We start from the raw sequence: 13,788 nt of genomic DNA, 5'->3' as shown, positions 1-13,788 counted from the left end.
TGTCCACACTTTCAGCTTGGAAGCCAGATCCCTGTCCTCCACACAGGACATGGACAAGACTGCTCTGCTCTCTCCATCCGTTCCCGGAGGAGCTGACATCTTTGGGGGCGGGTGGGAAGAAGACAGAATGGGGAGAAGGCTCCTGTCAAGGTTAAACCTAGCTTACCTTGAGCCCCGTCTCTACCGCACCAGCCATGTGACTCTGGCAGGTTCTTATGCTTTGTGAATTGGAAATTCTCATCTGAGAGTGGAAAAAACGATGATCTCCTATGCTCATGGAGGGAATGGAATTCTGTGAGATAACTCAGTGGATGCCCTCACAGTGCCTGGGGCTTGATGGGTATTTAGATGCAGAAGGATAGAAAGATGGCTGGCTGAGGAGTGATGGGAATTTCTTAGTATTTTTCTACAGCTATACTCCAAGGAAGCTTGTTTGTTTGTTTGTTTGTTTGTTTGAGAGATGATTTCTTGCAGCCCTGGGCGAGCCACATTTTTCTGTGTAGCCAAGGATGACCTTAAACTCTTTTTTTTTTTTTTTTTTTTGGTTTTTCGAGACAAGGTTTCTCTGTGTAAGCTTTGCGCCTTTCCTGGAGCTCACTCTGTAGCCCAGGCTGGCCTCGAACTCATGGAGATCCGCCTGCCTCTGCCTCCCGAGTGCTGGGATTAAAGGCGTGCGCCACCACCGCCCGGCTGACCTTAAACTCTTGATCGGAGCTCCTATGTCTCTATCTCACTTCAAATGCTGGGATTATAATTGGGAGTCACCATGCCAGGCCTGAATCACTTAAATATTTTTAACCAGGTATGGTTGGTGCATACCTTTAATCCCAGCACTTAGGAGGCAGAGACAGGAGGATCTCTGTGGATTCAAGTCCAGCCTGCTCTACATAATGAGTTCCAGGCCAGTCAGAGCTATGTAGAGAGACCCTGTCTCAAAAAAACTTTTGTGTGTGTTACGTGTGTGACATACGCTCCCCTGTGAGCATACCTGGACCAGAGAAGGACATCGAGTGGCCCGCTCTATTGTCCTCTGTCTTACTCCTTTGCCACAGACTTTTTCACTGATCCTGAAGCCAGGCTGGCAGTGAGCAAGCCACAATGATTCCTCCATCTCTACCTCTTCCCAGGGCTGGGGTTAGAGGTGTGTCTCACCACAGGTAGCTTTTTAGGTGAGTTCTGGGGCTTTGAACTCAGGTTGTACAGCAAGCCCTCTTAGCCACTCAGCCGTCTTCCTAGATCCCCCAGGAACCTTTTCTTTTCAAATTTGTTTGACTTATATTTAATTTGTTTATTGTGTTTGTGGTGCACCACAACACACATGTAGACACGAGAGGGTAGGTTACAGGAACCTGCTCTCTTCTCCGCCGTGTGGGTCCTGAGGATCGAACTTAGGTTGTCAGACTTGGTTACATGTACCCACTGAGTCATTGCATGAGCCCCGGAATCACCTTTTCAAGGTCAGTAAGATAGTACAGCTTGGATGTAAATCTTAATTCCAAATGTCTGTCCCTGCTAGTGGACCGTCTTCCGGCCCAGGGCTCAGAGGTCAGCTGGCACAGAGGATCGGTTGTCTCTGGGTGCGTTCACTGTCTCTGCAAGGTGACCAGGAAGGACACAGGAAATGCAGAGTTTAATGGGCCTCAAAAGACTTGTCCCAGAGGCAAGGGGACTCTCAAGGGAGCTTAGCATCCAAATAAAAGGGAGTCAGAAAATGAGGAGTGGGGGTAGTCCACCTGGGGCAGAAGGAAGGGTCTCTTGAGCAGCTACCACACAACCCAAGCATGGGCACCATAACAATGTCTCACCCTAGAGCTAGCCTCTGCTCCTCACCCTAGAGCTAGCCTCTGCTCCTCGCCCTAGAGATAGCCTCTGCTCCTCACCCTCGAGCTAGCCTCTGCTCCTCACCCTAGAGATAGCCTCTGCTCCTCACCCTAGAGCTAGCCTCTGCTCTTCACCCTAGAGCTAGCCTCTGCTCCTCACCCTAGAGCTAGCCTCTGCTCCTCACCCTAGAGATAGCCTCTGCTCCTCACCCTAGAGCTAGCCTCTGCTCCTCACCCTAGAGATAGCCTCTGCTCCTTGGGACATCTTCTCCTGACTACTAATGAAGTAGAATTTTTTGGAGAACACTGTTTATTCTGTATTTTTTTTTTAGTTAAATATCTCCATGTGCAACCAAAGCTGGCCTTGTAATCACAATGTTCCTGCCTCTACTGAGTGCTGAGATGACAGGCATGTGCCACCAAGTCCAGACTCTTGTACCCTTTGTCCCTTAAGGGGGAAAAGCGATCTAACCAGCCATCATGAGCTGGCTAGTGGTCATCTAGTCCTGGAATAGGTTAGTCATTACCAAGTTGGTTTTGTGCTTAGTTAGTCCAAGTTAGTTTCCTTGCATCTGATATGGGATTGAGGATCTGTTCTGCAAAGTTGTGGACATGACGCTTAAGGTAGACCCTGGGTGACGTTATCATTAGCACTCCCTGACCCCTGACCAGAACACTCGGATGTCTGTCTGTCTGTCTGTCTGTCTGTCTGTCTAGCTGTAGCATTCATGGAGCAAGAACCACACTCACACCAGTATCCCCGGCAGAATGCTTCTCATCAGGTGACAAAAGAATGTCCTTAGCTCTTTGGTGTAGTGGCAGCAGGGATACGGACACAGCTGGGGAGGCCAGAGCAGAACATAGTTAAGGATGGCTTCAAGCTGCAGGGGCTATATGAAAGGTGCCTCAGTTTACCCAACCAGAAAGAACTCAGTGAAGCTGCCAGAAGAGTGTGTTTCTGGGTCATAAAAGCTCTTTGCAGAGGCAGGGATGGCGCGGAGCAGGGTCACCGAGTCTCCACTTGGTTGTCTGCAGGGTTGAAGGTCACAGTCACAGGCTGCTGGCCACCATTGCTGTTTGGGTCCAGGGCAGGAGGGACAGGTGGCTTCGGGCTCTTGGGCTCCAGCTCCCGCCTGGTCCTCATTCTCCTGTAAGAGACAGTGAGGAATGGGCTCCATGATGATGGCCCATCAGAAAGGCACATTGTTACCACTGTTCCAATAGGGAAGGACCTTTGATACCAGCCTGGCTCACTTCAGAATGTTCTGTTTAACTTTGAACTGCTAAAGTTCATTCTGCCCCTGACAATGAACAGAGTCAGAGCAGTGGCCGAGTTCAAGACTGAGTGGAGCCTCAAGGGTTGTAGCATGATTATGCATGCTAAGAATTTTGCTAAGAATATTTAAGAACATCTTATGTAATTGAGAAGAGAACAGACTTAAGGTGTCTACAACCCCAGAACTTTTGAGACTGAAGCAGGAACACCAAGAGTTTAAGGCTAGCCTGGGCTACATAGGAAGACCCTGTCTCAAACAATCTAGTAAAATGTACATCCTATCTTCATTTTATATACCATTAGATTCAAGAGCTCACAATAATGACTTCCGATGTCTGTGATATCTCATCCATCGATAGATCCTAGTTCCTTAATTTTTCCTCATTTCCAGCTCAGGCATCAGTGTAAGCAGTGTGAGGTGAAGGGGTACCCACCCACATGTCAATCAAAGCTTCAGCAATGATGGACGGAATGACAGGAGACCTGGAATTCAATGCCACCTCCTTGTTTCCAAGAGGCTCACATGGTAATACTCCAGAGACTTTAAAAATAGCACTGGATGCTACTATTGTTGCTGTTGCTTTGAAACGGGGTTTTATATAGTCCAGGCTGGCCTTGAACTCATCATGTAGCTGAGGGTAACTTTGTACTTCTGATCCTTCTGCCGTTACCTCTTGAGTGCCACCATACTTATTTATGCAGTGCTGGGGATCAAACCCAGGCCTTCATGTACGCTAGGCAAGTGCTCTACCCACTGGACCACATCCCCTGTTATTATTACATGTTATGGTGGGAAATTTTTCCTTTGAAACCAGATGGGTTGGGTTTGAACCTCAGCTCTGACAAAGAGGGCAGAGCCACCCTGGACAGGTTAGCTAACACTCTGCACCAGGAATGGGCGAGGAGCGTGCAGGAAGGAAGCAGGCAGTTTGGGGCATCCTGTACCTGTTGTACATCTTCAACAGGATCAGAACCAAGGTGACGATGATGATGACCACCACCACGATGGCAGCCACGATGGCTCCAGAACCTGCAGAGAAGCGGGAGCTGAGAGTGGGTAGCAGCACTTGGCAAACAAAGATGAGTTCCCAGAAACCACATGAGTCTGTGTGCATGATGATCCCAGGGCTTCTACGGCCTCAGGGGCAGAGACAGGAGGATCCCCAGAAGCTTGCAGGCCCCTAGCCTGGTGTGTACTGATGCATGATGGGAGAAAACAACAAAGAGACTCTGTTGCAGGCCAGGTAGAAAGGCAGGACGGATGCTGAGGGTTTCTTCTGACCCCCATGTATGTGTCATGGCACTCTCATGCCAACATGAACACACAAGAGCAAACAAACACAAACACACACACACACACACACACACACACACACACACACACACACACACACTAAAGTGAATGAATTTAAATACAAAGTAAGAGCCAGCAGAGATGGTGAAGCCTTGAGCGGACATGCAGACTGGGAGGGCCCCCAGTGGGCACTTGTCATTAACGATTTGGATATAAAGTGTCCCCCCAAATCTCACATACTAATGGTTTGGTCCCCAGCTGATGGGCTGAATTACTGATCATTGACTGTAACACGAGGACCTCAAACTAATCAGTAGATTAAACCACTGGATTTGTACTTTGATGGCATTATTGAGACAGAAACTATATGAGGGAGGGGCCTGGCGGAAGGAAGTAGGTCACTACGGGTCTTTGACGGTCATCTTGCCATGCTCCCGTTCTCTTTCTCTGCCTCCCAGCCGTCAAGAGTGGGCAGCTCACCCTGTCCTCTCTGCCTGACACTCTCTCGGCTCGGGCCCACTGCGGTGGGGCCAAACTGCCAGGACTGAGACCTGAGCCCACGCAAACCTTTTCCCCCTTTAAGCTGCTTTGTTTTCAGATGCTCTGGAACAGCAACAAGGAACCGAGTCCCACGTAGCCCAGGATGGCCTTGAACTCCCGAGTCTCCTCCTCTGTCTCTCAAGGGTTGGAACTGCAGGGGTATGGCACACGACGCCTGCCTGAGTCCTCTTATCAGTCCAGGCACAGCTCTCAACTTCTGTGCAAGAGATCAGCAAGACTCCTTCCCTGCTTTTGATAACATGCAATTGATGTGATTTTGGGATAATTTTTAAAATATAAAAATAAGCAAAACGTGAGAAAGGACGAGTCACTGGTCATCTGCACCTATGCATTCATCTGTGCAGCCACAGATGTGCATATTAAAGCCTGTTCAGGCCAGGAAGTGGTGGCGCATGCCTTTAATCCCAGCACTCGGGAGGCAGAGGCAGGAGAATCTCTGTGAGTTCGAGGCCATCCTGGTCTACAGAGCAAGTTCCAGGAAAGGCTCCAAAAGCTAAACTCCGTCTCAAAAAACCAAAAAAAAAAAAAAAAAAAAAAAAAAAAAAGCCTGTTCAGATTTTAGGAATAGGGGCTGGAGAGAGAGAAGGCCCAACAGTTAACAGCACTGGCTGCTCTTGCACATAACCCAAGGTCAGTTCCCCACACAATGGCTTACAAACTCCAGTACCTGGAGGACCTGATGCCCTCTTCTGGCATTCTTGGGCACTGCACACTCATGGTGCACAGACACACACACATACACACACACACACACACACACACACACACACACACACACACACGTGCGTGCAGGCAAAATACTCATACACATAAAATAAGAACAAATAAATCTTTAAAAACATCAGTTCTATGTCTGAAACAGATATCCTAAGGAAATATTCCTACATATGGAAATACAGGCAATTGTTAAAAAGACACCTACATAGAATTGCATCACTCAAGGTAGAGGCAGAAGGATCAGGAGTTCAAGGTCATCTTCAACTACATAGAAAGTTGAAGGCCAGTCTAAACTACATCTCCCCTGTCTCAAAAACGGATTGAACAAAACAAGAGTGCTGGAGAGATGGCTCAGCCAGCTAAGAGTGCACACTCTTCCTGCAAAGGACCCAGTTTTGGTTTTTGGTTCTCAGTGCCCACATCACATGGCCCACAACCACCTGCAACTCCAGTTCCAGAGGCTCTGGTACACAAACATGCATACCCTCTACACACACCAATCTTTAAAAAAAAAAAACCAGCCAGATTGCATACGTTATCTTACGGTATTATCAAGATTATCTCTCCATGCTTTTACCTATTCTCATGGTTTTGATGGTTGAACACTACTCGTGTTTGGCTACACCATGATTTGTTCACCAAGTCCCTGGTGAGATTGTTTATGCTTTCAATCTTTTGCTCTTTTTTTTTTTGGTTTTTCGAGACAGGGTTTCTCTGTGTAGCTTTGCGCCTTTCCTGGGACTCACTTGGTAGTCCAGGCTGGCCTTGAACTCACAGAGATCTGCCTGGCTCTGCCTCCCGAGTGCTGGGATTAAAGGCGTGCGCCACCACCGCCCGGCTCAATCTTTTGCTCTTATAAACAAAGCTAGTACACAAGTCCTGCAGCTCACTATGTCAGAGTCTAATTTCAGTACACTGTCAATGGCAAATTCTAACTTCAGGACTGAGAACAAGATCCTGTCAGAGTTTTGAAAACCTCACGAACCATAAATATGTCCGTGCTTGATGCCAATTTATCACTTCAGAGGGAATTTCATATTTAGGGAATAATCAATTCCCAATGTTGGAAGGCTGTTTGAATGAGAATGTCTGTTTACAGGATTATTGACACACTCAGTGATTTAATAAGGTAAGGTAGACTAGTCTATAAAATACTATGAAATGCTTTCAGTGATGCTTTTTGAAACTGTGGACGACATAGGAAGACTTAAGACCATCTCAGGTCTGGAGACTAGAATAAGACACTGTGCAACACTAGCTTACGTGCGTGGAAACCCAAGGTTCAGCTAAAGAAGCCAGACGGGGACCAGGGAGATGGCTCAGTCGTTAAAAGCACGGGCTGCTCTGGCAGAGGACCCAGGTTCCATTCCCAGAATTCATAGCATCTGTAATTCCAGTCCTTGGGTTTCTAACACCCTCTTCTGGCCTCCACGGGAACTACACACACAGTGCACTTACCCACATGCAGGCAAACACTGATACATGTAAAAAAAAAAAAATCAGATAAAAAAGCCAGACAAAAAAGAATACATTTGGCTGGCTCTCTTTCCATTCACACAAAATTCAAAACTATATAGAACTAATCAGTATGTCAGTATTGGGTGGGCTCTTAGGGTACAGGACCATGGAGTCATTGATATTCTCTGTTTCCTGAGTGCTGGTGACACACGTGTACATTTTGTGAAAAGTTACCCAATGTTACACTTACGATTTGTGCACTTTTTAATGCCTTTACAAAGATTTGATAATATAAAGAATAAATGGCACAGGCCTGTATCCCCAGCTACTCGGGAGGATGCATCAGGAGGATTGCAAGTTCCAGCCTAGCCCGGGCTACCTATGGAGACCTTGTCTCAAACACAGAATCATTCCCATCTGGCTTTAGGTCATTCCCCTCCTGTGGCTCCCTTCAGGACCATTTGAGACATATTGAGCTGTTTCTAAATGAACACCTATCCTAGCAAGGATCAGAACAAAGGGGCGTGTGTGGGCAAGGGGAACTGGTGACCCTGTCCTGAAACCACCGCCTCTGGGTCTCTATGGAAGGGATACATCCTACCTTCCATCTAGTCATCTGCAGACTCCAAAGCCTGGAGTTGCCCCCCGTACCAGTGTAGAAACTGTACCTACTCCTGGGGACACCTGAACCATATGCAGAGTGGACAAGACATCGGCTGAAACCACTGTAAGGGACCCACACTCATTACACAACTATTGTGTCTGCTTTTCATATATATATATATATATATATATATATATATATATATATATATATATATTTTGGTTTTTCGAGACAGGGTTTCTCTGTGTAGCTTTGCGCCTTTCCTGGAACTCGCTTTGGAAACCAGACTGGCCTCGAACTCACAGAGATCCGCCTGCCTCTGCCTCCCGAGTGCTGGGATTAAAGGCATGGGCCACCACCGCCCGGCTTGCTTTTCATATTTTACAGGATATGCTGGTTAGTTTGTGTCAACCTGACACAAACAGATTGGCCTGTGGACCTGGATCTGCAGGGCATTTTCTCAGTTCATGACTGATGCGGGAGGTCCTGGGTTGTATCAGAAACCAGGCTGAGAAAGCCATGGGAGAAAGTCAGTACGCAGTACTCCTCCACAGTTTCTGCTTCAGTTCCTGCCTCCAGGTTCCCGCCTTGGGTTTCCCTGATGATGGGCTGTAAGCTGTAAGCTAAAACAAACCCTTTCCTCACCAAGTTGCTTTAGTCACGGACATACAGCCGTGGAAAAGCAATCTAGTGTACAGTCTCAGACAGCCCAAGCTGGCCTCAAACATTGTTATTCGCTGAGGATAACCTCGAACTCCCGATCTTCCTGCTTCCACAGCCCCGGTGATGGGATCATGTCTGTGCGACACCACACCCAGTTTATCCAGTGCTGGGAATCAAACCCAGGGCTTCATGCCTGCTAGGTAAGCCCTCTACCAACTGAGCTACATACTGGGCCTGATTTTCTGAAGAGCTGTCATCCACTTTTCTTACCCTGAGAACCCCTGGTTCTTGGTAAACACTTCCCAGGACTGACCTGTTCCCACCTTCATTCATTGATTCTGTGAGTTTGAGGCCAGACTGGTCTACAGAGTGAGTTCCAAAACAGCCAGGACTGTTATATAGAGAAACCCTGTCTCAGAAAACAAACAAACAAACAAAAAGTAGTATGTGATAGATGCTCTTTAATGCTTTTGTTATGGTAGCCAAAGCAGGGTCTCACTCTGTAGTTCTGGCTGGCCTTTGAGTTCACAGAGATTCTCCTGCTTCTCCCTGGTGCTGGAATTAAAGGTGTGCTCTACCACACGGAGTAAGTAGTTACTTTTCAAAGGGACCTATTTCAATATCTTGAAAGAGATTCACACTTCCATCACGCCCTAGACTCCAGGATTTGCTGGAGAGGAGTCGGGAGAAGGAGCAGAGGTCCGAGGTCACAATGCTTGTCACAGTGTTTGTCGGGTACACAACGCACATCTACTGGAGCCAGGACTTCCAGGACTCGTTTGAGTCTTCACAACAGCCTCCTGTGGGATCCCCATTGATAGTCCCCATCTTACAGGCGAGGAAACTGAGGCCCAGGGCAAAGAAATCATGCCTGAGGTTGGCAAGTGATGGGACCAGGAAGCTGACCCTGAGGCTGGCCCTGGCAACCTTCCCCCAAGTCCACCTTACTCTTATACAGGAAGTCTTCTCCTCTGGTCATGTTCAGCGAGAAGACAGCGTCCCCCAAAGTGGTGGCTGTGGTCATCTTGATCCTGCTGAGAACAAAGAAGAAATTTTGCTTAAAACCAGGGTTAGTCTCACCACGTCTATATGATGCCTCTTTTGCTCTTTGCCTGGATGATTCTAGAATCCTCAAGCATGCAGTTTCTTTTGGCAGCAAGTAAAAATAAGGCTCATTCCTAGAAACTGTGTGTATGTAAAAATAGTACCCCAGAATTGTAAGGAATTAACTTACTTCCCTCTTCCTCCCTCCCTCCCTCCCTCCCTCCCTCCCTTCTTCCCTTCCTTCTGACAGGGTCTCATATAGCCCAGGCAGACCCCTAACTCCATATATAGCTGAGGATGACCTTGAACTCCATCTCCCTAGTGCCAGGATCATAGGTATGCTCTACCATGCTCAGCAAAGAACTTAGAATGTGGTTTTTCTCCTTAAATTATTTTTTATTTATTTATTTATTTATTTATTTAGTTTTTCAAGACAGGGTTTCTCTGTGTAGTTTTGGTGCCTGTCCTGGATCTTGCTCTGTAGACCAGGCTGGCCCCGAACTCACAGAGATCCACCTAGCTCTGCCTCCCAAGTGCTGGGATCAAAGGCGTGCACCACCACGGTCCAGCTAAATTATTTTTATTTATTTAGATTTATTTTCTTTTATGGATATGAGTACCTTTGCCTCATGTATGTACATCACACGCATGCCTGGTGCAGATGGCCGTCAGAAGAGGGTGACAGACCTCCTGGAACTGGCATTACAGATGGCTGTGAGCCACCATGTGGGTGCTGGGAACAGAACCAGGTTTTCTTGAAGAACAGCCGGTGCTCTTAACCACTGGGCCATCTCTCCAGACCCAGATCTTGTTTTCCCGAAGCAGTTCTGTACTGATACCAGTGCAAACTCTGCTGGGCTGCTGAGACATGAGCCCGACATCTTCTCACATAGCCAGCCCTGTGCTGGCTGTCTCGTGCTGGCTGTCTCAGGCGTCAGCCTCCCACTCTCTACTGTAAGCCTCCCCAAGAACTCCCGGCTCCACTCTCCCAGCTCTAATGGAAACATGGGTGGGTGTCTGCCTGAGACAAGAGGGAGGCCATCTGTCCTCAGCTGGAGGCTCTGTCAGCTACAGCCATAAGAAGGCCATGTTCATCTACAGGACAGGCTCTGCCTTCACATCCTCTGCCCCACTCCAGGTTCAGGGTCCTGCCTGTCGCCCTGGTTCTTGTGATCTTCAGGGCCTCCCATGGCTCGGTGCCCACTCCGTGAAACCTACAGGGCTCTGCCTGACCTCGCTTGTATAATCAGTCTTCTGCTCTGGGCTTCTGGTCACCTGATTCCCTTAGACAGGCTGAGGTGAGCCACATGCTCCCCAGCCTCAAGCCAGACACCCTTGCCAGATGACTCCCATCCAGACAGAGTTAAGGAGGTTGTTTTCTTCCTCCTCACTGCCACCATTAGCCAGAAAGCACAGCTAGTGTCTGTGGCTTGGCTTTGCACGCTCCCTGGCAGCCCTTGAAGATACAGCCATGTCTGGTTCTCTTTCAGATCTGTCCACCTCCCCCAGACAAACCATTATCTCCCCCTTGCCAGCGGGAGGGCTGTGGTAAGGGACAGAATTCCTCTCAGCTTTCCCTCGTCCTAAGGGAGCTGAGGGCTGGGGGTGTGAATAGTACTTTTTGTTTTTTGAGATGGTGTCTCATGTATTCCAGGTTGACCTCCAACTCACAATGTAGCTAAGGATGAGCATGATCTAACTCTCCTGCCCGCATGTCTCCAGTGCTGGATTATAGGTGTGTTCCCTCACACCTGGTTTATGTGGTGCTGAGGACTGAACACAGGGCTTCATGCTTGCTAGGGAAGCACTCTGCCGACTGAGTGACATTTCAAGTCTAGAAAGGGCTATTCAGAGTTCAGTGACTGTAATCATAGTGCCAGAGAGATGCCTGCAGGAGGACCACGATTTCGAGGGCAGCCTCGGCTACAAAGGGAGTTGAAGCTAGCCCAGGATAAGTGAGATACTATGTTATTAAAAAACAAAAAAAGCCAAGGATGAGAACTTGGGATGGAGGACTCCCTGTCTCCCTCTTTGTTCTTGAGGAAAGACCCTCGCCTTTCCCATCACAGCAAGGCAGAGGTACTCAGATGCATTTGCCTAAGCCTGTTTCTAGCCCCACCGCTTCCAACTCAGGATGCCACAGGAAACAGGGTTTCCCTTTCCACGGCTTCCAACCAGGACCCTGAGGCTCAGGGCTGTGGAGTCCACTCTCCTGTTCATTTAGCCCCAAAGTTGTAGAGCAGCAGCGCATGAACCTGACCTTGCCAACTGCAAAGCCTGGATTCTTCCCACCTTCCCACCTGCCCTCAGATGCACCTGGTAGGGGCTGCAACCAGTCACCGCAATAATACACAGATGCACACACACACACATACATACACACACAAACCCACGCACACCCTTATACCGGCTCACACCCACTCCCGCGTATTCCCATATACACACTCATACATATGCACTATGCACACATAAACACATACACACACATATACACATACCCTCATGCCCATTCACAGCCAGTCACAAATTCAAACATACATACACACATAAACACATATATACACACACATACACATGTGCACATGCACACACACATGTACACACACACACACACACACACACACACACACACACACACACACACTGACCAGTGAGCAGCCTCCCAAGGACACAGGACACAGGCTCCTCCTCAGGTCCGTCTGGGTTCACCTCCTGGGTGCTGGGTTCCAGGTGCCAGCGGGCCAGTTACTTCTCTTTCAAGAACAGTGTGCAATCCCAGAGCCGATCTCGCCTCATCCCGGCAGCGAGGGCTCTCAATGACATCTCTGTTCCTGCCACATTACAGAAGGTGGGAGGGGGGCGGTGAACACTGATGGCCAAGGATGTGGATGTTTTCATGTGTGGGGGCCCCAGCAACTGCAGTTAACCAAGTCAGGCCCAAGACGGGGGACTGAGCCCTGTGCGTGCCTGTGGCCGTGGGATGTCGGGACACTCTAGGGAAGGCAAGGCTGTTTCTCAGAGAGTGAGACCAATTCACAACTGCAGTGTGAGCATGGCCCTCGTGCTTCACAGGCAAGATCCCATTCCATCCTCATCTTCCTTTTGGAAAGGAATATGTGGCCACTGTGCCCGCTGAACCGATAAGGCACCAGAAGCCCAGAGCAGACAGGAGCCCCACCTAATGTAGGTGCTAACCAAAGCTACACTAGGCTGTGGGTGGGGGTCTGGGACTACACAGCCCCATCTCCATGAACTCGCCTGACACTGCTTCCCAGAGAGCACACAGAAGAGATGGCCTGCAGCAGTGTTGGGCTAAGGAAGGTTCCGCCCACAGAGCAGAGAACTTGCCCTGAGCTTTGACCCCGCCTCCCACTGTGCGACACTGCCCGGGCCACACTGGGGACCTCTACCTCAGCCCAGCTTTAGGCACACTCACAGACTCCACAAGGGACTATTGCCCCCTCCCTTCGTTAACAAACAGTCCTGTGTGGGAGCTGTGCTGGGAAGTGTGGAGGGTCAGGACTGTTTACTCATCCCTCTCCCTGGGGTGGAAGAGCTGTTATCAGGAAGAATGCTGCCCCCCACCAACTCCTCAAGACAACATCTCCCCTCTTTCTCTGTGCTTCCAAGCCCCTCCCTGGATAAGACAAGAAAAACAAATTCCCAGCAGAAAAAGCCACAAATAAGCAACTGCAGCCCAGAGTTACCGTAACCCATGAAAGCCATTCATCTATCATGGGGTTGGGACGGAGCCCCGCAGGGAATGTTCTTGCCTAACATGTATGGAGCAGCGTCGGGTTCAATCCCCAACACTGCATAAACTGTGTGCACACCTGGAAGATGGAGCAAGAGGATCCGAAATTAAAGATCACCGTTGGCTACACATCAGGTTTGAGTACGGCCTTGACTGCATGAGAACCCTCTCAAAAGAAAAAAATTTTAAAAATTAAAAAATGAAATAGGGGTTGGCAAGATGGCTCAGCAGGTAAAGGCACTTGCTGCCAAGCCTGATGATCTGAGTTCAATCCCTGGGACCCCCATGATAGGTGGAGAGAGGCAGCTTCTAGAAGTTGTCCCCTAACCTCTACACATACACCATCACGCACACACACAAAGTAAATGAGTCATTAAAAAATTAAATAAGATTAAAGAAAGCCCCGACGTTCCGAAACATTGGGGCTGATGCAAGCCGCAGACAACTGGCCCTCATGTCAGCACAGTGTGGTTTTCACCCACGGGCACTGTTTCCTTCTGTCTTTCCCACGTGACAACCCTGGTAGGTTTAAGAGCTCTGCTTTGTGTGAAAGATTGAACTACGAGGGCTCTGCTTTGTGTGAAAGATTGAACTACG

At 48.8% G+C, this 13,788-nt stretch overlaps 1 protein-coding gene across 1 annotated transcript; it reads right to left on the bottom strand.

Moving 5' to 3' along the window:
* Positions 1-553: 553 nt before the first annotated feature.
* Ncmap (non-compact myelin associated protein) lies at positions 554-12,259 on the bottom strand. Its single transcript, XM_052716754.1, has 4 exons — positions 12,086-12,259; positions 9,342-9,424; positions 4,042-4,126; positions 554-2,968 (listed from the first exon to the last, which is right to left on the bottom strand). Exons 2-4 carry the CDS (start codon positions 9,415-9,417, stop codon positions 2,827-2,829), a joined length of 303 nt encoding a protein of 100 aa, XP_052572714.1. The 5' UTR covers positions 9,418-9,424; positions 12,086-12,259; the 3' UTR covers positions 554-2,826.
* Between the last annotated feature and the right edge of the window lie 1,529 nt (positions 12,260-13,788).

The sequence above is a fragment of the Peromyscus californicus genome, unplaced genomic scaffold (genome assembly GCF_007827085.1).
Source record: "Peromyscus californicus insignis strain IS unplaced genomic scaffold, ASM782708v3 Scaffold_5__1_contigs__length_169319896, whole genome shotgun sequence".
In the NCBI taxonomy this organism is placed as follows: Eukaryota; Metazoa; Chordata; class Mammalia; order Rodentia; family Cricetidae; genus Peromyscus; species Peromyscus californicus.
Note: the sequence above shows the minus strand (reverse complement) of the source record. Positions and strands in the feature narration are given on the sequence as shown.

Bases quoted from the DNA above. Each gene is read 5' to 3' on its own strand.
- Ncmap (XM_052716754.1), bottom strand. From the start codon at position 9,417: ATGACCACAGCCACCACTTTGGGGGACGCTGTCTTCTCGCTGAACATG. The intron at 4,127-9,341 runs GTAAGGTGGACT...GCTTCTCTGCAG, and splicing joins AGAAGACTTCCTGTATAAGA to GTTCTGGAGCCATCGTGGCT. The intron at 2,969-4,041 runs GTACAGGATGCC...TGTCTCTTACAG, and splicing joins CTGTTGAAGATGTACAACAG to GAGAATGAGGACCAGGCGGG.